The sequence below is a fragment of the Dermochelys coriacea genome, chromosome 2 (assembly GCF_009764565.3).
Source record: "Dermochelys coriacea isolate rDerCor1 chromosome 2, rDerCor1.pri.v4, whole genome shotgun sequence".
NCBI lineage: Eukaryota > Metazoa > Chordata > Testudines > Dermochelyidae > Dermochelys > Dermochelys coriacea.
Genome location: NC_050069.1, coordinates 82,621,955 through 82,648,913, shown reverse-complemented (window position 1 = coordinate 82,648,913; position 26,959 = coordinate 82,621,955). Strand labels below are relative to the sequence as shown.

The 26,959-nt window shown below is 38.3% G+C and overlaps 1 protein-coding gene across 1 annotated transcript in view; it reads left to right on the top strand.

Annotated features, from left to right (window-relative positions):
- TTC39C (tetratricopeptide repeat domain 39C) overlaps positions 1 to 26,959 on the top strand; it is a 69,509-nt gene that overhangs the window by 31,064 nt on the left and 11,486 nt on the right. The window contains exons 5-12 of the mRNA XM_038390992.2: positions 3,392 to 3,746; positions 5,050 to 5,218; positions 18,750 to 18,843; positions 20,766 to 20,873; positions 21,391 to 21,500; positions 22,190 to 22,313; positions 24,503 to 24,600; positions 26,760 to 26,864. Coding sequence (XP_038246920.2) covers positions 3,392 to 3,746; positions 5,050 to 5,218; positions 18,750 to 18,843; positions 20,766 to 20,873; positions 21,391 to 21,500; positions 22,190 to 22,313; positions 24,503 to 24,600; positions 26,760 to 26,864 — 1,163 coding nt within the window. The remainder of the gene's footprint in view (positions 1 to 3,391; positions 3,747 to 5,049; positions 5,219 to 18,749; positions 18,844 to 20,765; positions 20,874 to 21,390; positions 21,501 to 22,189; positions 22,314 to 24,502; positions 24,601 to 26,759; positions 26,865 to 26,959) is intronic.

Below are 26,959 nucleotides of genomic sequence, written 5' to 3'. Positions count from 1 at the left end.
TGGTGGAAAAAACAGAGGAGAGACTTATATACACACACACAGAGAACATGAAACAATGGGTTTATCATACACACTGTAAGGAGAGTGATCACTTAAGATAAGCCATCACCAGCAGCAGGGGGGGGAAGGAGGAAAACCTTTCATGGTGACAAGCAAGGTAGGCTAATTCCAGCAGTTAACAAGAATATCAGAGGAACAGTGGGGGGTGGGGTGGGAGGGAGAAATACCATGGGGAAATAGTTTTACTTTGTGTAATGACTCATCCATTCCCAGTCTCTATTCAAGCCTTAGTTAATTGTATCCAGTTTGCAAATTAATTCCAATTCAGCAGTCTCTCGTTGGAGTCTGTTTTTGAAGCTTTTTTGTTGAAGTATAGCCACTCTTAGGTCTGTGATCGAGTGACCAGAGAGATTGAAGTGTTCTCCAACTGGTTTTTGAATGTTATAATTCTTGACGTCTGATTTGTGTCCATTCATTCTTTTACGTAGAGACTGTCCAGTTTGGCCAATGTACATGGCAGAGGGGCATTGCTGGCACATGATGTCTCTACGTAAAAGAATGAATGGACACAAATCAGACGTCAAGAATTATAACATTCAAAAACCAGTTGGAGAACACTTCAATCTCTCTGGTCACTCGATCACAGACCTAAGAGTGGCTATACTTCAACAAAAAAGCTTCAAAAACAGACTCCAACGAGAGACTGCTGAATTGGAATTAATTTGCAAACTGGATACAATTAACTTAGGCTTGAATAGAGACTGGGAATGGATGAGTCATTACACAAAGTAAAACTATTTCCCCATGGTATTTCTCCCTCCCACCCCACCCCCCATTGTTCCTCTGATATTCTTGTTAACTGCTGGAATTAGCCTACCTTGCTTGTCACCATGAAAGGTTTTCCTCCTTTCCCCCCCCTGCTGCGGGTGATGGCTTATCTTAAGTGATCACTCTCCTTACAGTTTTCAGAGTAGCAGCCGTGTTAGTCTGTATTCGCAGAAAGAAAAGGAGTACTTGTGGCACCTTAGAGACTAACAAATTTATTAGAGCATAAGCTTTCGTGAGCTGCAGCTCACTTCATCGGATGCATTTTCCTTACAGTGTGTATGATAAACCCATTGTTTCATGTTCTCTGTGTGTGTGTATATAAATCTCTACTCTGTTTTTTCCACCAAATGCATCCGATGAAGTGAGCTGTAGCTCACGAAAGCTTATGCTCTAATAAATTTGTTAGTCTCTAAGGTGCCACCAGTACTCCTTTTCTTTTTGTGGTTGGAATATTTCATTGCAATAATTAGGTTAATTTTTCCTGTTGAAATAAATAGTACAAAAATTAAAATTAATTTGCAACGCACACAATCAAAAAGTTTAACCCCAGGAGGCCTGTTGCAGTCTTGGGGTGCTCTGCTGAGCAGAGCAATTGGGGATGAGAAATCTGATCTCAGTTAAATTTTTTGTATTTTTTTTTTCAAAAGAGCACTTCAATTCACTTTCAACATAATAGGCTTACTGTTTACAAATACTTTATTTAAAAACCAGATTTTCCTTTATTTACCTGTTAAGGCCAAGCCCTCACAGATCTGTTTCCCTTGCTACAGCTCATGATATCACCAATACCTAAAACAATGTAGGGAATGAAGTATTCTGCATGGTGTATGGTGCTGGTAATATCCACGGTGACAGAATAGAGTCAGTTTTGTCTTGGAAATTAAAAAAAAAACATTTAATTTCACCTTTTAATATGCTGCTCCCCTTCAATTACTTATAGAGCTGTATATAGAATGTTGATTTAATGTTACTTCAGCTATATAGCCCACTGACTGACTGAAAATTCCATAACTCTCCATCCAGGCTAGCTTTGGACATTTCCTAGTATTATAGTAGTCTCCCCTTCCCTCTCCTAGTACCCAATATGGGTTATTCATTTCTCTGCACATGGTTTCTTCTGGAGAGTCCAAACATCATTTTTAGTACTATGATTGTGCAATTAGGTCTCCATTTATAAAGTAAGCTTGTGGCTTCATTTCCATTTCATACATCCAATGTCTAAAATTTGGGCTAGTTGAGAATCCTCTTTCACAACTCCTCCTCTACTTCAATTTGTAAGTGCAGGGAGTTCTTTTGTGAAGAGCAATACAATAATATACAAATATGCTGGGAGAGTAAATTGGTCTCCATATTCCTTCCTTGTCTTAGGCCCCCATTTGTCTTTACACTCCGTAAAATTCATATCAACCTGGACACTGGATTTTGGGTCTAAAAATCTGCTTATCCCTCTGCCTACAACAGTACCCACATACATCCTTGCCTACATTTCCTCCCACTTCGCCTACTACACCTCCATTATCTTATCACTTCAACTCTTCAGACATGCAGTGGGCCATTGTCTACTTTCTCACATGCACAAAGAGTGATAGTGTAAACTCTCATCCTTCCTCAAACAACTCCCAAGTTCAAAACTATTATCCTTGTCCGTGCACATACTGTAACCTGCCTCTGTCCTCCCTGTTGTTTGTTGAGGACTTGTGTCCTCTCTGTCCATTTATACAAGCTCCCCACTTTTGGTATTGGACACTTCCCTGCATCTTGTGCTGTCTGAAACGTACTTCCCATATGTCTCCTCAGCAGCTCTAGCTCTCGTTTCAATTCTGTGGAAAATACTTCATGTTCCTCTTCTTTTATACTTTTTTCATTTTCTGCTCCTATAAATCACTGTTTAACTGTGTAAAACATTTTGGAATATAGTTGGTATGAAAAAATATATCCAAGTTATTTTAAAAACACTGTCTATTACTGCAGATAAGGTTTTGGTTGTGTTTTCCCCATTCTCTATTCTTTCAAAGCGACCTGAAGTTAAAATTAAACATTTTCCCTTTTGGGTTTTTGCTACTTTCCATTTGCCAGGCACTGTGTTTCAGTTCCACACCATGTGTTTGTAAAGTTGCAGAAGCCAGCATTGTTTACTTTATGTTTATTTCTCTGTTCATCTGCATCATCCTTGTTGTCTGCCTACTACAGGGAGTAGTAACTTTATGCTATAAATTGTTTTTAAGATCTTTGGCTAAAAAGCACTGTATAATCTCATTGTATTATTATTTTTATTTTATTATTATTAAAGAACTTCCCTAGATTTTACAAATCAAATCAGGTTTTGGATCAAAAATATGTGATTCTTTTAAATTTGACGTTTAATTAGATAATCTCCAGGTAACAGAATCTCAATTGCTACAAAATTCTACAGAACTTTTTTGTAGTCCTGAAGAGAAATCAGTTTAAATAAAGAGAAATTGCTATATAGTATTTGTCATTCTATGAATGACCATTTATGACTTTTTTTAGTTTCTGTATCTGGAATTAAACCCTTGAGATATATTTTTCTTTCTGTTGTCAGCATATATAAAAGGTGGGTGGATCCTTCGAAAAGCCTGGAAAATTTACAATAAATGCTACATGGACATTAATACACTTCAGGAAGTATATCAAAAGAAGATAACTCAGGAATCCTTGACTTCTGATGCTACAAATGATAATCATATTGCTGCAGAAGGTGTAACGGAGGATTCGCTAAACAGACTGAAAGGTGCTGTTAGCTTTGGATATGGACTTTTTCATCTTTGCATATCCATGGTGCCCCCAAACCTGCTCAAAATCATCAACCTGCTGGGTTTTCCTGGAGACCGCCTACAGGGGCTTTCATCACTGATGTATGCAAGTGAAAGTAAGGACATGAAGGCCCCTTTAGCTACGTGAGTAGCTATATTGAAATTCTTTGGTAGATAACTTAGTAGTGAAAGTTAGTGAACTACAAAGAAACAAAAACTAAGATAAAAGCTTGTTGCTTTAAAGGAAACATCAGCAGGTAAAAAGCTTTCAAATTGTTGCTTAACATGCCATTGTTTGTTAATCATATATTATATGAGACCTTTTTTTAATATCTGCCTTCAGATTGTGTTGGTGATGTTGTTCTCCAAAACTTTGTATTTATATCATAGAATAGTTCCTATGAATAGGGAGAAATTATTGTGCATAGAACAGTAATTTAAAGGATATCCTAAAAACCAAAGTAAGTTGAAATATTTAAATAGTTTGCTATTTAACAGCTTGTACAGGGAAAAATGTTCATGTCATAAAAACTATGAACTTCTACCTACTCATTATATATACTTATTTTAATGTGATGACTTTTTTCTATTTTTATCTAATTCCCATTGGCAGAAGTTTGGGAGCATTGGAGCTTTTTACACACAAAAAGGATACTCAATATATAGGCCTTTTTAGGGGCATCCCTCATAACAAGATTTCCTGACTCTTTATGTGCATTCTGGTATTTTTTGTGGCTTATCTTTCACCCAGTCTTAATTTACAGCCCTTTATGAAGGTCTTTTTACTATTCAGTGCCACAAAGTTCATACCTTTGCTACTGGGTTTGCCAAGGAACTACAGTGCACCACTGCTATAAGTATGGAATGCAGTGCTAAATCCTTTCTGCTTGGAGAGAAGGATCAGTGTTCTGATCTGATGATCAGATTTAATATGCCCTGAAGATTCATTCGTCACTTTGATATAATCTATATTGTGGGGAAAATTGAGAATAACATCTCTTCTTGGTGTTTCCTGCACCAATTGGCCCAGGAAACAGGCATGCCCTGATCTCCCACCACAATAAGTCTGATCTCGATCATTTATTTGTCAACACTTTGGAACAGCAGGCTCAGTATCCCTTCCTCTCCCCCCCACCCCCAATCTTTAATGGTTGTTTGTTTTATGGTATTTTTACAAACTTAATTATTTTAAAAAGTTATCCTGTTCTTAGTTCTAGAGATTTTAAAAACCCTGCTCATCTAACGCTTTGGAAATTGTGAATTTATTTCTACTTTAGTATACTGTGGTGTAATTTTGAAATTAATTTAAGGCAATGAAGGACACTGGCTTAAAGTCAGGGCAAGCAAGAGAAGAATCATGCTCTGCATCTTTTGTCAGTGCCTCTATAATAGAACTCATCTGCTGTAAACAAACAGTAATCATCGTTCTTTTTGTGTATTCTTTCAGATTAGCTTTGCTGTGGTACCACACAGTAGTTCGTCCCTTTTTTGCTTTGGATGGCAGCGATAACAAGGCAGGACTGAAGGAGGCTAAGGAGATTCTTCTGAAAAAAGAAGCTGCTTATCCAAATTCTTCTCTGTTTATGTTCTTTAAGGGAAGAATACAACGATTAGAGGTATTTTTTGCTTTCATTCTCCAGATTATTTTTTCTTTGTTGTATCATAAATGTTGTTGGGTTTGAATATATTACGTTAAAACAATACAGACTTCAATAAATCAGACATGAAGGGGAAATTTTTTTAAAAAAAATTTCTCTTTTGCACCTTAAAGTCCACAGTCTGAATCAGCCCTATTGTAATTTAGCTCTGGCCAACTGACTTAAATATCAAGATCTGATTCTTGTTCTTTTGCTAGTTGGTGTATTTGCAACACCTTAATAAAAGGAAATGTATTTATTGCTATAAATCATATTTTCTTGCAGTATTAATAGGTATTTAAGCTTTGAATTTGTCGTATTGAAAACATGAGTAAAAAACATTGTTTTCCTTTCTGATGTGCTTTGCCTGACTCTGACCTGTCCAAGTACAGTAGCCCCTTTCAGTAACTTCCTGAAGTTTAGGTAACTTCCTTTGCTGTTTAGACATCAAACCAGGATATTCTTAATTCCCATAATGAGGTATGAGCTGAATAGGGTTATTCCCTGAAAACAAGATTCACTAATGCTATCTGTGTTGAAAAGGTATTCTTCAGCTACTGCAGCAGTCCCACATTTTGGCTCTGAATCCTGTCCTTTCTGTGTGCCCATACTAGTTTGAGGCAGGCAAGAGAGCTTTAAACACCCTTTCTCATCTGCTGCTGCTTTATCTATCGGTGTCCGAATATTCTCAGGGCTGCTATAATAAAAAAAACAGTAGCAGCTAACTTCTTGCATTGTGGCATCTATGGATCCTAAATGTTGCTTTCGGGCAAACTACAGCCATTGGGCTGAAATGCTCCATCTCAACGCAACTGATAGGGCTAGTTCTGATCTTAATGCACTCATATCTGTTGTGGTTGATTCTCATAATAGAGCCTGCTGTTTTTGGGGAGGAAGCATGCATAACAAGAGTTAGACTTTCAGTCTTGCCTTATAAGACAGATCATATTTATTTGCATCTTGTTTGGTTTTACCTGGAAATACGCTAAATTTCCAATCTGAACCGATTTTGTGCTGTCCCAGGCAAACAACCTTTTTAGGCATTATTTTAATGTTTGTGGGTGGAAAAATATTTTAATTGCCTTTTGTTGAGTCCTATAGGCATTCCATGTAGTTGAATGTGTTTCAAAGGGTTTTTGAAGATATTTAGGTGGAATAGGTATAGCTATGCAAAATACATACTACATTAGTTCAAAAAATGTAGAGTTGGTAATGGTTCATCCCAGAATCAGACCTTGTAATTGGAACTGCTAACATGTCAGTTGATGTAGGAAAAAGAATATAATCTATAGCTGTATTGTCTCTGTAGGACTAACCAGAATAAAATCAGTTTAAAAAAAAAATCTGTCAATAAAATGAACCTTTATGACCCTGAATACAGACAGGGCGCAGATCTTGTAAAAGGGTTTTACTTTAAAAGTATTCCTTCATCTCAGTTAGTGAGGAGAAAGCACTTCCACTTCAAGGAAAATTTCATACTAGTGTGAACTTGAAAGAAGAAGGCAGAGATTTACTTTATGTATTCTCTTTGCTATTCTTGCACTTACTTGTTTTTATAAGAAGTTTTTCCTTCACAAGCCAGCTTTTTCAGCTATGTCCTGAATGGTATTGTATCCTTGTGACACTGTGTTGCTATGGAAATAGAATACTCTGTTACAAACTCAAATATCAAATGAATAACTGATGTATTTGTTATACATTTAATTAGTGATGTCACAAATTCAATATTGTGACTTCAGTATGTAATCCAGTAAGAAGAAGAATGAGTTGGAAAGGAGCAAGCCCTTGTTTAAATGTAAATCTTTTTAAGAAACAGCAAATATGAAAAGAATGTGATGCAACAGATGTGTATTGGACTTACACTTGAAGTTGTCAGTGCCTGAAAGGGTATTTCATAAGTAGAGGCCTGTGGAAAGCTTTTAGTGTTTAACTCCTGATGAAACTTCAACAGCTGAACTGAATTTCATTTTATATATAGACAAATCCAACCCTACAAATCTGCCAAGGAATCTTCTGATTTTTAAGGTCATGTTGGGAGACATCTAAACATAAGCCTTGCTTTTTGTCCTAAAGGAAACATGTTGCAATTAGAATTTCATTTATTTTACCAGCAGTGAATATTCAAAATAGCTGGCTGATTACAAAGTACTTTACATGTTCCAAGGATTCAAAATAGCTTGTGTATATCTAAAGCCAATAGTTCTAATAGTGTTTGATAGAAAAATAGAATTTGTAGGCTTTACGTATTAGTCCTGTGAGTGGCAGCATGAGTGGTTTTTTATATTCTTTGGGCCTGTACATGCTCAATGTGTATGTTGTGCAATTTTAATTGATGGCATGGACAACTGCATACTGTACTGCATGTGGGTGTTAATCGTGAAGATATAAAAAGCAAGCAGTCCAGTCTGGCCTTATAAACCTTGAACTGAAACAAGCCATCCAAATAAGAGACAGATAGATATGCCAGAATGGACACAAAGAAAGAGGATCACTGTGGAGAGGTAAATTTGAGAGTTTTATGCAATGATAGTTGAAGCCATGCAAATGGAGGATGTCCCCCAGGGATAAGATTCATAGATTCCAAGGCCAGAAAGGATCATTATAATCATCTAGTTTGATCTCCTGTATAACACAGGCCATAACATGTCCCCAAAATATTTCTTAGAGCAGATATTTTGGAAAAACATCCAATATTGATTTAAAAATTCAGTGATGGAGAATCCACCACACCTTTTGGTAAACTGTTTCAATGGTTAATTACTCTTACCATTAAAAATGTATGCCTTATTTCCAGTCTGAATTTTTCTAGTTTCAGCATCCAGCCATTGGATTGTGTTGTATCTTTCTCTGCTAGATTCAAGATCCCATTATTAAATATTTGATACTTAGAGTATAGTCAAGTCGCTCCTTAACCTTCTCTTCATTAAGCTAGATAGACTCAGAGTTCAATTGCTGTAAGGCATCGTTCTCAAACTTTTTGTATTGGCAACCCCTTTCACACAGCAAGCCTCTGAGTGGGGTACCCTTATAAATTAAAAACACATTTTTTATATTTAACGCTACTTTTAAATACTAAGTTTATAACCCTATTTAAAATGAATTTACCTTTTTTCACTGATTTTAAATTAAGACTATAAAACACTTTTATTGAATTGTTAAAAGCAGAATTCTTTTTTTTAAATAGTTACTGTTTAATTCTGGGGGTGGTAAAGTCACTTTTCATAACCGATTTAGCGCCACATTGCCCCCCTTCTGTGCTGCTGCTGGCGGTGGTGCTGCCGCCTTCCGAGCTGGGCGGCTCTGAAATCTGTGCCGCTAGCAGCACTACAGAAGTAAGGGTGGCAGTGGGGCACTATTAAGTCTGCTGTAAAAAGTGATATCTGTATGTTTGTTAATATCACTTTTCACAGCAGACTTCACAGCAGACTTACTAGCGAAGGCTTGCAAAAGTGATATTAACAAACATACAAATATCACTTTCACAGAAGACTTAGCACCTCATTGCCACCCTTACTTCTGTGCTGCTGCTGGCGGCGGTGGTGCTGCTTTCCGAGCCACCCAGCTCTAAAGGCAGCGCCAGCAGAAGTGCAGAAGTAATGGTGGCAATGGGACACTAAATCTGCTGTGAAAAGTGATATTGATACAGTGTCTTTATGTGCCCTTCCCCCACATAGAGCCCTTGGCCCACCACATGTCTAGCCCACCTCAGCCCCCTCACGGGAAGAGGCTGGTGCTGTCCTGTCTCGTGATGCCCACATCATAACCTTGCAACCCCTCAAGGGGTCACGTATCCCAGTTTGAGAACCCCGGCTGTAAGACGTGTTTTCTAATCCTTTAATCATTCGTGTAGAGGATTCAGAGAAGAGCCACAATTTTTCAGCATTCTTCTTGAATTGTGAGCACCAGAACTGGACACTATTCCAGCCCAGTCGCGTCAGGACCAAATACATAGATAAAATAACCTCTCTGTTACTACCTAAGATTCTCCTGTTTATGCATCCCAGAATCGCATTAGCTCTTTTGGCTACAGCATCACATTGTGTGATCATGTTCAGCTGATCATCCACCATGACCCCCAAATCTTTTTCAGAGTCACTGCTTCCCAGGATAGAGTACCCCATCCTATACATATGGCCTACGTTCTTTGTTCCTAGATGTATACATTTACATTTAGCTGCATTAAAACACATAGTTTGCTTGCACCCAGTTTACCAAGAGATCCAGATTGCTCTGAATCCATGACCTGTACTCTTCTTTATTTACCTTCCCCCAATTTTTGTGTCATCTGCAAACTTTATCAGTGGTTTTATATTTTCTTTCACGTCATTGATGATAATGTTAAATAGCGTCGGGCCAAGAACCAATCCCTATGGGACCCCACTGGAAACATACTCGCTTGAGGACTATTCCCTGTTTACAGTTACATTTTGAGACCTACCAGTTAGCCAGTTTTTAATCCATTTAATGTTTGCCATGTTAGTTATATATTTTAATTAATTAATCAAAAAGTGTGGCACTAAGTCAAATGTGTTACAGAAGACTTAAGTAAATTAATCAATATTATTACCTTTATCAACCAAACTTGCAGTCTCATCAAGATGTAGGAAAAAAAGAAGAGGGGTCTAAGGATAAAACTGTGAAAGGCGGATAAATAGGGGGAGATGGGAGGAGGAAGGACTGCCAAGTCTGAGAGGAGGAAAATCAAGAAAGGACAGGGTATCAAGGGAGAGTTTACTACTGTGTTATGAAGTTTTGAAACTTTATACTTTGAAAAGCATATATAGAGTAGCATGGGAGGTTGGTCTCTGACAGTAGTTTTCTGTGAAACAACCTTATAGTAGGATTTATACATGTGGATATAATGAGCTGATCTTCCCACTTTCTCAAAATCACTTGTTTGAGGGATAAAGTCTTAAGTGTCTTCTAGATATGTTGAAATGAATGAATTTTGGCTGCAAGTGAAAAGGAAGGATGACACAGGAGAGTTGGAATGGAAATGAGACAGGAGGTTCAAGGCTACATTGGTAGGATGATCAGATATCGCACCTTTTCAGGAACGTTGTATGTTCCATGCGTGTCTGATGGTGATATTGTCTGATATGTTTGCCAAATCTGCAAGCATACGTTTGTAAATTGTCTGTCTGTTTCCATCTTTGTAGTATTGTCCGCTAAAACTAATTGAGAAGGAGTATTGTACACAACTTTAAGCCACTAGTGCAAAATGAGAACATTTAAGGTACACTAGTGCAGTGGTCCCCAAACTGTGGGGTGCATCCTCCTAGGGGGAGACATGGAGGAATATTTGTGGGGGCATGGGGGGCATGGAGGGAGTGCCATCCAGCTCCGCCCCAGCCCGGCCTCAGTCCTGCTCTGCCCCTGCCGCAGTGCTACTCTGCCCCAGTTGGAGCTCCTCTCCACCCCCTGCTCCAGCCCCAGCTCAGCTCTGCCCTCATTCCCTCTCTGCCCCCAACCCACCTCTAGCCCCAGCTTCTCCCCCATCCCCAGCTCTGCCTTCAGCCCAAGCTCTGCACTGAACCAACTGTGCGGTAATGGAGGGGGGGGTGTGTGTGTGTGTGTGGACAGATTTCATTACTGGTAATGGGGAGGTGTGACAAGAAAAGTTTGGGCACCACTGTATTTAGTGTATCTAAAGAATATTTAAATAGTTAATGTAATTATTTCTAATATCAAGCTACCTGAAAATCAGCATTTTTGGCTGTGCCTTGGAGCCTTCTCGTTACTGGAGAGCTGTAGCTAAGTAGATAGAAATATATTCCCAGACAAAACTTGTTTAAGGTAACTCTGCTGATAAATATCCATTTATTTGTAACAATATAATTAAATTGTTACACTAGTGTCCAGGGCCAGTAACTGAAAATAGATGGGGATAATGGTATCGGGTAAATGGACAAAGTTAAGGGTGGTATTCAATCCTTAACTAAGGTTCATCAGCCTTTCTGCTGTTGGTGTTTCTCTCCTATTTCTTTTACTCACTCAGCAGCACTTTTTCCCCCCCTTTGTTTCCCTAGATAGAGAGAGATGAATGTCCACACACTGAAATATCAAAAAGCAACAGATTAATACCATCAAGTAAGATAAACCAGAAAGAATGAACATCTGACAGAGTCCTAATTTGTGTAAGCCCTTTAGTCCCTCCACACCAGCCAGTGGGCGGAGCTCGGCTGTTTCCATTTTTATAGCACCATCTATTTCAATAAAGCTTATGACAACATAAACCAGCTGAGAATCTGCTCCCAGGTTTCTAGTGACTGTTAGTAAACAAACAAACCCTTAACTGTATGTTTCTGTCAGACCGTAAGTGAGAGTATTTACAACTCTTGTATTTCATTTAGCTTTTAGCCATCAAGAGAACATCCTCTACCTGTCAGGACCAATAGCTTCTTGCACTAAAACATTCATATTTGCAACTAATTTTAAAAGGCCATCCATCCCTAGGACACTGTGGAATTTTAAAAAAAAAATTACTTGAAAGTTGATATTGTGTTAGTATAGCTCTTACTGAAAAAATATACAGCTCACAGGCAAAATTTAACAATAAGCATTAGTTTCTTAACTAACCCTTTATTTTAAGTATGATTGGTTTATGTCCCAGATGAAAACTTTCCCAGAAATACTGTACTATCAAGTGTGGTTAGATGTTGATAGATGTTTGGCTGCATGTGTGTGTTCCCTCTGTGATAGCTGGCACGGCAGATCTCGAGCAAACCGCCCAATGACCACAAGATCTGTTAAGGGGACAAAGGCACACGGACAGGTTTATTGTTGATGAAGTACGGTAGTCCGCACACTCTACCAGACTACTAATACATGTATGCCCATAACAGTGGACCAGCTCAGTGAACAGTGGGATGTTCCATAGCTGGCAGGCTTCCATAACTGCTAGTTTGGCCCCATTAAAGCTGACAAAACTGGTTGACAGTGAAGGGAGATTGGGTCACTGTGAAGGGAGAATACTAGCATTGGGCCAAGCTAGCTGGCATTGGAGAGGTTCAGTACAATGCTGTGGAGTAAATTTACCAAATTTGGTAAATCTTGGCTTCAGTATAAATAAAAATTTCATGCAGGTAGTTGAGATTTAGAAGTACTAAGACACAAAAATTAAACGTATGGTTCTCTCAATAGTTTTAATTGGCCCTATATATATGTAAGGGGGCTATCGATTGTTGTACTGTTTATTGTGTAATCTTTCATGCTAATGTACGCGTGCCAAGGGTCTGAGTGACTGCTGTTGTGAGAGTCATAACTTGAGATGTTCACACTCTGCAGTCAGCACATCTAAACTTCAAATGTTGCATTAGCTTGTTTAGTCATTTACAGTTCCATTGGTTTATTTTTTAAACCAATAAATAAAGATTCAGAAGTGCATTTATTTTAAGGAACAACCTTGAGCAGAAATCAATACCCGAGCATCTTAAAGAAGGGTATTGAAGCATCATTGCAAGATCTGGAGATATTGGGAACTTTAATTGTGTAAAGGAATGTCTTAAAGACAAGTCTACTGGGCCTCATGCACAGAGGAAGTTTATCAAGCTCTTAAGGCCTTTAGAGTCCTACAAACATTTGAGGATGTATCGTACAGTATCAGACTTTGAAAGAAATAAAGCTGCATTTATTTCTATGTTCAGTGCTCCACAGGCAGGCACATTTTAATATAAATTTAGAGAAACCACGTAATCGGCTTAAATCATTGCTCAGCATGTGGTGTTCTGCAAATATAACCTTTCTATTTGCAAATCAAATTATCTTCAGATATGTAAAAGAGGACTGAGTCCTTAGTTTGTTTTTTTTGTTTTGTTTTAACACAGCTGTCCAAAAATGTTCAGGACAAAATTTTACAAATTTCTCAAATTTGACTTTTGGGATGCAGATGAAGCTGCTTATGCTTCTTCTAAAGCTTTTTCAGAAGATTGTAAGATCTTGAAAATATAGCTTTATTTTGGAAGTTTCTGCCTAAACACAACTGAAACTGGTATGATTCTATAATATTAGAACTGTGTCGCCAGTTGTTTTAAAATATATTATTAAAGTGTGTAAGTAGTTAAAAGGTATATTACTACATAAGTAAATTTACTATACACAGATGCACAGGATCCTTGATGACATCTTGGTATCCTTAAGAGCAAACAAAACATACTATAACTCATTCATACAATTTCACTGGACAATTTAATTATACTGTCATTAAAAATATTTTCTTCACTTTCTCCGGGGCATATTCTCTCATCACACCAACAAACATTCTATACAAGAAAATTTTATATAATTTAGGCTGTGCGTGTTTACACTATTACAATATAATTGTGGTTTTCTCCCACAGGGAGTTACTGTTTCAGAGTAGTAGCCGTGTTAGTCTGTATTCGCAAAAAGAAAAGGAGTACTTGTGGCACCTTAGAGACTAACCAATTTATTAGAGCATAAGCTTTCGTGAGCTACAGCTCACTTCATCGGATGAAGTGAGCTGTAGCTCATGAAAGCTTATGCTCTAATAAATTGGTTAGTCTCTAAGGTGCCACAAGTACTCCTTTTCTTTTTAGGGAGTTACCGTATGTCACTGCAGTAAACTTACTTTACAATGAAATAGTTCCTTAGCAACTAAAATGGTATTCCCAGAGGAGACAAAGGAGCAAATTAAACAAAACCACCCCACCCCATGCCAAATCCATGAAAAGCAATTAACAACCATCTTTTCATTTGGTGTCATGGGATACATAAAATTAGTAAGGATTTCCTGGAAGCTTTATATTATACTTGTTCGTTGGCTGCTTTTACTCATTCATGGATCCCTTTCACTCCTCTGCTAACTGTTCACACTGACTAGTAGAAATACATATCAGGCTTTTTAGAAGATTTCATCATGTATGTGTGAATAAAAATACATTGTATATGGGTGCATGGAGTGTGTATGCGAGTCTGTCGGAGATAGTGGTGCTGGGTCATGCTGATTTTGAAGTGTTGAGAGGTGTGCCCCTCAGTAAAATGGTGAGATTATAAAAAAAATCTTTGTCAAAATATGAATCAACCCAACTAAGGAACTTCACTGGGGACTGATTTTGCATAAGATCTTGTCTGTGTACAAACTTACACTAGTTTAGTTAAACCCTTGCAAACCTCTGTGTGGTCACTCTTAAGCTGGTTTAGAAATTACTTTTATCAATTTGATGTAGGCCAATTCAAAACTAATGAGTTGAATTGATAAATCATTTCTAAACTGATTTGAGTGTCCACAAAAGAGAGACAATTCTTGCACTGTTAGAGAAAGGTATGAGAGACGTATGCAATAAAAATTTTTTAGGAAATTGGAGAAGTAGATTATGGAGAACTTCACTTTAAAATACAAACGGTGAAATCTTGGCCCCATTGAAATCTATGGGTCTAGGAATTTCACCCAGATTATACAGAACTCTTATTACATGTATGCAGAAAATGACTATTGCAGGGTAGCTTTTCTTTTAAAGCTGTCTTCTAGTAATTTTAAACTGAAATATTCTTCTTGAGAAATAAGTCAGCCTTTAGTAATTTTTAGGAGAGGTGTGGAGAGAGCATGTAGTTTACCTCACTGGGTCAATTTTTACTTTCACTAAATAATAGGAACCTTTTATTTAAATGTGTTTGTAGAACTTTAATCTTCCTTTTACTTAAATATTTTACTATTTTTCCCAATGCACACTTCAACAGTAGATAAATATCCAGGAAAAGTAGATAAATCATTCAGCATGTTGAAACATAACAAAAGGTTTATTTCTTTAAAATGAATATATTTTAAAAGTAATATTTATTAAATGTATTTATTTTAGAATAAATTTAATGTTGTAGTTTGATCCAAAGGGTTTCATATTTTAATGAAATTTTTTAAAACATTAATATTTATTATAGTGTAGGTAAACAATCAGTTATACTTTCTTGATATGTGTAAAATGAAAACATAGAAGGAAGAATAAGAGAAAAAGGAGTAACATATTGAGATGGAAAAGAAAGTAAGAGACAGAATGAAAAAGGGGAGAAGGATGCCAATGGAGGATCTAGTAGCCAGTGAGATCAGGATCTTAAAATTAAATCTGACTCTAAAGGAATTTTTACAGTTGTCCACATGCACTGCCTTAAAATGGTTTGCTGATAAGCCGGAAATTATATCTGACTTTTGCATTTCCTGAGTAATAGGAGACTTGGAGGATGTAAGCCATCAATTTCTTCAAAATTAAAATTTACATTTATAAAACACTTTTTCTAGCCCTTAATATTATGAAGATACATTTCCCAAATGTGAACTGATATGATTGTCTTCCTGAGTCTGCAGACGCACAGATTCAGTGCAGATGCTGCCCATAATTTTCTCTAACAGCACAGTGAAATTAACAAGGCCTTTGATCAGCTTAACTTTTTGTCCATCAGAACCCTGTGGACAGCAGTGAACCTAACAAGAATCTTGTTAATTTCATTCTGCTGTAACTTTAAGAAAATTATGAGCCATAGCGTAAAAAGGTAATGTGATTGATTGCATTTAAATAGACGTTGAAGTCAATTGTGTCAGTGTAAATGTGTTAACCATTCAATAGCTGAGAGAAGGACCTTGTGCAAGTCCCTGCAGGGACCAGGCAGCCTTTGTCAGTGGATGCAGTCTGCAAATATGTGATCTACATCTTCTAACTGGCCACAGCAGCAAAGGGGAGTCAGAAAGGTCTCATTTACAGTCATTTGCAGCTAGGGTGACCAGGCGTCCTGATATTAAGGGCTTTGTCTTATATATGCAACTATTCTCCTCCTATCCCCCAAAAAAGTGTCCCAATTTTTTACACTTGCAATCTGGCCACCCTATTTGTAGCGCATCTGATCACTCTACATCTGAAGCAATTGAACTTTTCCTGCAGATGGCATGGAAAGTCAAAAACAGGTGGCTGGACTGCTGAATCTGTCACAAGATAGGCATTGGCTATGTTTGAAACTTGTTCTTGCCACTTAGTATGCCATCTGGAGGTGACATTTAGGTCCCCTTAAAGGAATTGTCCAAATGGGGTACCTTGAGCTAATAATTTGGTGGCTTGGTGGATTAGAAGCATCTCTAAACAGGGTAGATGGGCATGTCTTGCACCGTAAGGGACAGATTCTGCAAGGTGACTTGTTGCCTGATGTCAGAAGGGACAGTATTGGACAGGACCAACATCCAAGTCAGGCTGGTTGTTCTCATAGAACCAGTTGTTATATGCATAGTTTAATACTACTGAGTGTCCTCTAGTCCTGTGTCAGAGAAGTTGGAGGGCAATACTCTGCTACGGAATAGAACAAGGTAAGCCCAGAGCTGCTTAGTGTTTATGCATTGGCTCCCCAGGTTGAACCAGCTAGTTCACTGATCAGGTTGTTGTCTTTATTTTCAGCAAGGTCTTGGTAATGTGTTCCTTGAATGTCAAGTTGGGGTCCAATGTAACACCTAAATACACAGACTTTGAATCGTGGTCCAGCCTGTGGTCATTTAGGAGGATGTTGTGCTCTTGGTTGGCCTTGAAGTGGTTTAAATGGAAATATCTGGAAGTTGCTTTTTAGCATTTGATTTAAGTTTCCATCGTTTATAACTGTGTGGGCCATCTCTCTCTGCATCTGCACTTCTAAGTGACAGAAATTCTGGTTCTGTACTGCCAGAGAGATGTTGTCCGCATAGATAAAACACCTGGCAGTTGTGTAGGGAATGTCATTTGTGAAGAGGTTCAAATGTGTTGGTGATAGAACTAAACCCTGAGGTAGACCATTTTTTTAAGACCTCCAGGAACTGGGGTATTTTATTCTTTTTGTTCAAGTGAAACTTGGAACTGGTGGTCTCTCAGGAACAGTTCCACAACTATGACTGCACCACAATGGGACCAATGACTGTTTGTATAACAGGCTTGTATGTTGGATCATGTCATGACCAGCAAGATCTAGAAATACTGAATGTCTTCTGCTTGGTTTGGAAGTCCTTCTCAGTGTAGGTTATTGAGAGCCAGCACTTGATGACACCTTAGTATCTGTGGTCTGAAATCTGCCTGATCTGCACATAGGATACCATCAGTGTGGGAGACAGTTCTTTGCAGGACCCTTCAAGTAATTAGTGTACACAACTTAACAAAGGCCTGGAATTATTCATGAGGAAGATAAGGAAAAATGTGCATCTCCTTTCTAGCTACTAAAAGAGGGCAGAATGAGGGACTGTACATTGATCAAACATCTTCTAGTTTTAGGTTGATACTAAAGCTAGAGATCCCCTCCGCCCCGGCTATTTCTTCAGAAATCTGCCTGATAAGAGAGAGAAACACCCTCATTCTTCTCAGCAGATTGCAGGAGGCTGAGTTTTCATCAAGCACTTTGAACTCTTCTGCTACCCCCAGTCTTTCATATCAGCTTGTGGACAGTGGGTTTAGTCTACTGGCTAGATTTTTCATGTCCTGTTTCACAGCTTTGTCATGTAAATATGATGTGAAGGATTATTTATACAGAAAATTTCATCCAAAGCACACTCCAGTCTTTCAGTTTGTTCCCAAAGCTCATACACTTTCAAGACAACGAAAAATCTGTGAATTTAGAAATCATTATGGATATTATTAAGGAAATAATGACACTGAGTATTACACTTTACATAGAAATTCTTATATCCAGCACTGCGGTAGGAATACATCTCAAACTGTTGTTTGTGTCTAAAGTAACGAGACTTGCGACTATATAATATATCTGGTGGAATAGAAAAGTAAATAAAAACTACTTGCCCCTAAATACACATGCCTACAGAAAACAGGTTTGTATCTCAAACCTATTACAAAAAATATATAAAGCCAAAATCGGTAAAATTTACATTTCCAGGCAGAAATTATGAAAGACTCTTTTGTGTGTGTGTGGCATCTTTTATGTTGCTTAAATACTCTAATAGGTTTGCTACTCTTTCCCTTCTTCCTTTGCCAAGTATGCTGTCATTAATCTTTGATTGCTAACCCTCTCTGGCTCCACATGGGTGCAAAGGTCTCCTCACACAGATCCTATGTTGTCTCAGGACAAAATTGGCTATGAAAATAACTTCAGGTTGCTTGGTGTTGATAGCTGATTTAGCTCTGGCTAATGGTATTATTCAGTTGACAAAAAGCACCCTCAAGTTATCATCTAAGTAGTCAGACTATTATTTCAACCAAGCTATTAATATTTGACTAGTTCAAATACTTCATTAATTTCACCTTCCTCTTTACCTCCTGCCCATTCTGCTCATCTTAATGTCAGGAATTTCTGTAATTTGTCTTGGATTCAAGTCTCGCTCAACAGAATATTATGCCCCTTTCTTTTCCAGCAAGCTAGTGACTATCGTGTGAAATATGGGGCCTTCTATTTGCTAGATAACCATTTGTTCTTTAATTGCTACTGATAATAAAGAGATTTGTATCATTTTTTAATTGTTATTATAATGGTTCTTGTTCAAATTTGCATTTATTTAACAGTAGTTGTGTTATGATCATCTCTTTTTTTTTCCTCCCCCTCTTAGTGTCAAATCAACAGTGCCTTGACCTCCTTTCATACTGCTTTGGAACTTGCAATAGATCAGAGAGAGATCCAACATGTCTGCCTATATGAAATTGGTAAATACAACTTCAATGACATATACATTTTCTGCTCTCAAATTGATTAAATGACATCATTGTATATTCTGCTCTTCCTAGTTAAGGTTTTTTGATTATTTGATGCCTCAAAAGTTATTAAAGTGCGAGTGTCTTAATTGCATAGATTGTTAATAATGCTTCTTCCTATGATTCCTTAGTTGTCAGTTGGATTGTAACATTTGATGACTGCATGAACATACAACATACATACAACCTGTACTCCATGATTTTCTATGTATAGAAACCTTCATAGAGTCGAGAGCACAGTGCACAAATTAGAGCTGGCTACTTTTTACTCTGCCTTTTTTTATTAAGGCTTTCGTGTCCACTCCATAAGACTGAAAGCCTGCTTCTGTCCATTCCCATGGAATCAATGATTCTGTGCCAAGGATTAACAATCCTGCTGGAGCTTCAGAGCTGCCAGGGTTTGAACATATACTCCAATGCGTACGAAAGATAAGAGCTATGGCAAAAGACCATAAATGGTTGCAAAAAGAGCAAACATCATTCTGGGATATATTAGCAGGAGTGTTGTAAGCAAGACACAAGAAGTAGTAATTCTGCTCTGCTCCACGCTGATTAGGCATCAGCTGGGGTATTGTGTCCAATTCTGGGTACCATGTTTCTGGAAAGATTTGGGGAAAGTCCGGAGAAGACCAACAAAAATAATTAAAGGTCTAGAAAACATGACCTATGAAGAAAGTTTGGAGGGGGGTGGGGAAAAACAAGGGTTTGTTTAGTCTGGAGAAAAGACTGAGGTGGGACATAAGTTTTCCAGTACATAAAAGGTTGTTACGTGGAAGAGGGAGAAAAATTGTTCTCCTTAACCTCTGAGAGTAGGACAAAAAGCAATGAGCTTAAATTGCAGCTAAGGCATTTAGGTTGGACATTAGAAAAAAAACTTCCTGTCAGGGTGGTCAAGCACTGGAATGAATTGCTAGGGAATTTGCATCATTGAAGATTAAGAGCAGGTTAGACAAACACCTGTCAAGAATGGTCTAGATCAGCGATTCTCAAAGCTGGTCTGTCGCTTGTTCAGGGAAAGCCCCTGGCAGGCTGGACCGGTTTGTTTTCCTGCCGGGTCCACAGGTTCAGCCGATCGCAGCTCCTACTGGCTGCGGTTTGCTGCTCCAGGCCAATGGGGGCTGCGGGAAGCGGCACGGGCCAAGGGACATCCACAAGTAATGACCATATAATCTGCATGCCTGTGCATATTTAATAAAGTGGCACGGGCCAGTGGGAGCCGCGATCGGCTGAACCTGCGGACGTGGCAAGTAAACAAACCGGTCCGGCTCGCCAGGGGCTTTCCCTGAACAAGCAGCAGACCGACTTTGAGAACCACTGGTCTAGATAATACTTAGTCCTGCTATGAGTGCAGGGGACTGCACTAGATGACCTCTTGCAGTCCCTTCCGGTCATACGATTCTTAGATTCTATAATAACCACAGAAAATTCTATAGCCTTGGTACACCTGTAAGTACATAGAAGAACTACTCGTTACTGAATCTCCTCTCACATAAACAGAAAGTGAGCATAGCAGTTCTCAGTTACTAATTTGAGAACTGAATAAGATAAAAATGCATCTTTTTGCTTAAAACTCTTGAAACCTGTTTTAATTGATATACTCGAGTTGATCCCTAAAAAATGTATTTATCTTGTATAATATTATGGCTATAAATAACGAGGCAATTTCCAATAAAGTTTTAGGTATACTTCCCTTCAGATTTTTCAGAAAAGATTTTTTTAAAAAATATAATGGAATTCCTCAGGGTGTCTTAAAATCCTTGGACTTGCCACAACCGAAAGTGTTCACAACCGAAAGCGTTATTTGTTTAGTGTAGTTGCCTATACCATGTAAAGCTAACATGATTTTGGTCATAAGTTAAAATTCTCATTTTTAGGCTGGTGCAGCATGATAGAAATGAATTTCAAAGATGCATTTGAATCCTTTGAAAGGCTTAAAAATGAATCAAGATGGTCCCAGTGCTATTATGCCTACCTGACAGCAGGTTAGTATTTTTAGTGATAGAATTAGTGATGTGAGTGTGGGTGTGTATACACGTATATACAGAAACAAGTCTTCGGTCATGAACTTTTGCAATTGTGGAAGTTAATTGCACACTTGGAACTTGGTCTAATTGCTCCTTTTATACTGTCCATATTAAAGAGCTGTGGCTCAGATTTTGTTTATGTAGTTGTAGTCATAAGGCCACCATCACCATAATTACTCAGTATATAATAAACATTAATGAATTCATAATCAAAAGAATCCTCAGAGGCAAGTACAATCGTCCCTATTTTACAGATGAGGAACTGAGCACCAAGAAATTGACTTGTCAGAGATCATACCTATAGGAAACCTATGGCACAGCTGGGAGTTGAACCCAGTTTGCCTGAGATCCCTTCACCAAAAGAGCATGCTTTTCCCCTTTACCTGCATAATGCCCTATTTCTATTTTTCCCTATCCTTCATATCCTGGAACCTTTTTAGCAGAATTTTTTGTGTGTGTGTGCGCTTTATTACAGTGTGTCAAGGAGCCACTGGTGATGTGGATGGTGCGCAGAATGTATTCAAGGAAGTTCAGAAGCTTTTCAAAAGAAAAAACAATCAGATTGAACAATTCTCAGTAAAAAAGGTTTGGTTGGCATGGATTGAGTTGCTTCAGTACAATAACTACAATTGGCAATTGTGTTGTCCTTTACTCAAGGATTTGGTTCTAAACAAAGTATATTTTTTCCGGTAGCCATCTTCTCTAGTGTTAATTTAGTAGAAAGGATTCAGGTAGAAAAAGTGAACAGTGCTTTATAGTTTAATGAACTACCAACAGGAAAAAGGTTGGTAGCTCACAACTAAGCTTGGTTTACATAATCTTCAGAGGAAAAAAAATACAGTGATACCAAAGCTGCAGCACTAGTCTTTCTTCCTGCTTCATTTTACCCTGTTAGCTCTACTGTATATGCTCTTAGTTAGCTCATTTTGAAATCTGGAAGTGATGGGGAAAGGCCCTACAAATTAAAGTCCCACAAACCTTTAGTGGGAAAAATAGTCCACCAATGCATCAGATTGTATTTTAAGGTTTTTTGTTTTTTTCCCCAAGACTTGTTTAGTCACATCCAGATAACTTTGATCTTGATTGAGAAATAATAAGTGTACTATTTCAACAACTTAGTTTTAGTCCTAAAGAGTTGCAAGCTAAATTTTCACACCCTGAACATTTTTAACACTGTTACTTGCTTTTGTGAAAACATCAGAATTACTGTTTGTGACTCTTATCTGTCTCTCCTTCTGAGAGGAACTTAGCACAGCTATCTTTGCTGTTTTCAGGCAGACAGATTTAGGAAGCAGTCACCAGCCAAAGAGCTCTGTGTGCTGGCATCCATTGAAGTGTTGTATTTATGGAAAGCCCTTCCGAACTGTTCTTTTTCTAACTTACAACGTATGAGCCAAGGTAGGATATATGTTTCCTTGGCTATCTTTTTCAGTGAGATAATATAATCTTTTTCTTTTTTCTCTTGTGAAGACTAGCTGAGTGCAGTAGTATGAGGGCTGAAATATGTGTTGACATTTGATGAGCAAGCTAAATTATTTGGATAGTTCTGGAAAAGGGCATGCATTAGGACTCAACTTAACACTTATTTTGAAATAGAGTGACACTTGGAAGGAAAAAGCTTTCTCAATTTTTTTTTTGACATTCATGACAGCATTTTAATTTAATTTAATTATCTGCAGTGTACTGCAGATAATTGTATTATTTCAGCTTTGTTTAATGTTTCTTAAACCTACCCACAAAATAAACCAAAAAACACGGCAATCCGTATGTGTTTTAATTGTCACCTAAGTGTACATAACTTCCATTAATATCTGGGGATTAGAGAGAAAGTTAGATATGGAACTGCAACGATTGTAGGTAATTCTAAATAGCTTAGTGGTGAGAGGTATGTAAATTCACACAGTCTCTCTCTCTCTCACACACACACACACACACACACACACACACACACACACACACACACACACACACACACACACACACACACACACACACACACACACACACACACACACTATCCTCTCCCCTTACCACAAAAAGTATCTGTGGAGGTGATATCCATGTGTAAAATTACAGAGCCATGCGTTAAATTAACGTATCATGCTCCTTTGATCACCTCTTTGCCCATTGATCAATCTCCTTTAGGATTTCTGAGCAGCTTCAAATAATCCCTATTTTTAAAAAAAAAAAAAATCCACTTGCAATTGAAATATCTCCTCTACATGATGAATTTCTGTGCATGCCACACATGCACTCAACGCATTGAAAATTACATCTGCTCGAGGCCCAGAGTCCTACCCCAGTAATAGCTTTTCTATCTATAAAAATAACCTTAAAATACATTACTTCATGCCCCTGCAGGAGCTTTATATGATTGGAAGGGGGTTGATTCAGATTCCCTATCTTCTAGCCCTGGAAGATTCTAGAAAGACCTTTATTTAAAGAAGTTTTGTGTCTAAAAATAGTTTCTAGAGGGCTTTTTGTGGGTGGTTTTTTTAAATAGCTCCATCTGAGCTCTGTACATTTGGACTTAAAGAAGGTAAGGCATCTGGTTCTAATAGACAAAGAAATATGAAAAATAGTTCCTATGCAAGTTTTATAAACTCTCTCAAACATTTTCAAAATAGCTTTTCTGTAATTTAGGTGGCATGTACAGAATAAATTATAGTGTTTAGTATTAAGGTTCTTTTGGCATGAGCTTGTATTCTACTTGTATCTCATGAATAACCCCAAATTCTTGCTGATAAAACGTATATTCCTGTGATATGTAAATGTTAGTGTTTCTAATGTCTGTTAATTTTTGTAAAGCATCCAGAACATAAGGTGGACACTCAAAATAAATTTAAATAAATACTAGATCTTGTTTCCCACCCTTTTGAAAGCTGAACCCTATTTATTTCAGGGGGGGAAAACCCCAAAACTATTGTGCTTCCTCTGCAAACTTACCATGTGGTGTTTAAAAGCCTCCCTGTTATATATACATCTTCTATACGTGGTCCTATACTGGGAAACTATAGATCTTCATAATATACCTTCTTTTTTCTTATGTGCTTCAGTGAAATAGGTTCACAATGTTGGCATTTAAAGCATCTGAGTTAGCACCTGTTGAAATGCATGGTGCATTTCACACCTCAGACATATAGTTTAAGGATCTGTGCAAACTCAGGTAGAAATGTCTGCATCTTTACCTTCAAAATATGAAGTGAGTATATTTTCCCAGTCATAACCAGTATTGCTACCCCCAAACATTCAAATAACAAAACAAAAATGGGTTATTTTAATTTGTCATCTGGCTTTGAACCTTTAAGGTTCACTTGGCTCACATTTTCAAGGTTTTTTTCCACAACCATGAGGGTTAGAAAATTACTTTTTTGTTCATTTGTTTGTTTGTTTGTTTTAAATTAGAGCTGAGAGAACCATTAAAGATACAGATTACAATATTTGAGATTGGCAATTGCTAGTTAAAATTAAGCTACAGAAATTAGACACTTCCTAATCTGATTTCAAAACAAAACACCAAAAGATCATTTTTATTATAAAAGGAGTATAATTTGATTACAAATTTAATTTGATTTTTTTTAATTAAGCTTGTCAGGAGGTTGATGATTCATCTTCTGTTGGTTTGAAGAATTTGCTTCTTGGTGCCATGCATAAGTGCTTAGGAAATTCTGAAGATGCGGTTCAGGTAAGTTGTTACAAGGATAATAATGATGTACCCAACTATCTTATAAATGACTCCATTTCTGATTAAGTACAAACTTCTGTTTGTCAGTGCTACTGACACACTGGGTGAATGATAGTAGAGGATAGTACAGTAACTCCCTGCTTAATGTCCTCTTGCTAAACATTGTTTAGATCTTACGGCCCTGCTCAATTACAGAACGTGCTCCATTTAAAGTTGTGCAATGCTTCGCTATAACATCATTTGGCTGCCTGATTTGTCCACAGCTGGCAGCCCCCCCATCAGCTCCGCTATGCCCCCCCAGCACCTCCCGCCCGCTGGCAGATCCCGCAGATCAGCGCCTTCCTCCTTCTCCTCCCCCATCTCCTGCCTGCGTCAATCAGCTGGCTTGCGGCGTTCAGGAGGGAGGGGGGAGGAGCGAGGATTCAGCATGCAGGCTCCCCCTGCCTCACAAATGCCGCAAACCAGCTGATTGCCACAGGCAGGAGGCAGGGGAGGAGCGAGGACTCCGCGCGCAGTCTTCCCCCCTCCCTCCTGCCCCCTGAACGCCACAAGCCAGCTGATTGCCGTGGGCAGAAGGGAGGCAAGAGGAGCAAGGATGCAGTGTGTGGAGTGAACGGGGGTGGGGGAAAGAGGAGAGGTGGATTGGGGGGGGGGGTTGGGGGAACAGGTGAAGTGGGCGGGCCGTGGGTTGAGCCCCCCACCCCTGGTGCTTGCAGAATAGGGGAAGCTGCTACCGCTGCTGCTGTGCAACGTGCTTCTCTTAGCTTACAGCACCTTCAGCCTCCTTGCCTGCTTCATTGTCTCCAGTGCCAGTGGGCTGTGCCTGTGTGGGGTAAGCAGGGGGCACCTCCCAACTATAGTACTGTACTGTACGGCCAAAAAAAATTTCCCTGGAACCTAACACAACCCCGCCCCCCATTTACATTCATTCTTATGGGAAAATTGGATTCGCTTAACATTGTTTCAGTTAGTCGCATTTTTCAGGAACATAACTACGACTTTAAGTGAGGAGTTACTGTATGTATTACTGGATTTCATATTGTATGTAGGGAAAAGGCTAAGATATGGGCTTCAGTGATATCCCACTTCCTATTAAGGGCTAATGTTTAGCAGACGTATTACAGAGGTGGCCAGCCAGGATGAGAGTTGAAGGGAAAAAGAGGAAGTGGAGAATTTCAAAAAAAGAATTGTGCCTCTGAGCTATTAACCAGGGTTTAGCACATTTAAAAAAAAAAAAAAAAAAAAAGTCAGACAGCTCAGCTTCTGTCAGTGATATACCTTGGAGCCATCTTAAGCTCTAAAATAGGGCGGCCAAAATTTGGTCCACAGGACAGAGGTAGCCCTCTGTGTTCTGCCATGTGGCCTATGATCACCCTCGCATATAATTATGGAAGTGTGATGTGCAGTGATTACAGCTTTTATCAAGCAGGATCTGGAGTCAAATGGCCTGGCTACTCAGAACAAGGTGTTACATTATGGGTTCTGTGGATCACTCTTCCCAATTGAGTGGCTGCAATCTGTTCCCTTTTGTACAAATTGGGGGCAGCCCTCAGACTTTTGCCATCTGCTAATGCAGCTCTCTCAGTTGGACTGAGTTTGAACACCATTACTCTGGATCTAATGAAAAATTGAAAAGAAAGATGGTTCTGAGTATTGGCAAACTTCAAAGAGCCCATCTTAATGTAGATGGAATTGGAATTTGTTCTGCAATCACTGAATTATTTGAACTTGTTTTATTTTTGCAAATGGAACCCAATTCATGCAAAGACAATGAAGGAGGTGATGGTTGGCGAACTCTTATTTCTAATTCTGTCCCAATTTATTTTAAAGAATCTGTGTCCATGACCTCCAATTATTAAAGAACCATGTTAAACCTGTAACTTTTTTTTTTCGGCTAAAGATATAAAATCTTTGGAACAATTCATGAATCTTTTTTGATACAGACCTAACATTTTTCTCTAACAGCAGATGCTGACATGAATTCATATGATCACTGTTGTTAAGGATTCTTTAAGACATAGGAAATGTTGCTGTGTTCAGATTATGATTTTTGGAGTTGGTTTGTAGTGCTTGATGTTGAGTTTGCTTTTTATTTAGTTTTCCAAAACGAACAAGAGACTACTAATTTTATTGTATGAACATTGGTTTTTCTCTTGCAGTTCTTTCAGCGAGCTGTTAAAGATGAACTGTGCCGTCAAAACAACTTATACATTCAGCCATATGCTTGCTATGAACTCGGCTGTCTTTTGTTAGACAATCCAGAGGTAACAGTAGAGTACATCTTACATTTTTGGAAGTGGAAAGGGGGTCAGCTGTGACCACTCTAAACAGACAATGAAAATGTGTTATTTTACAAGTG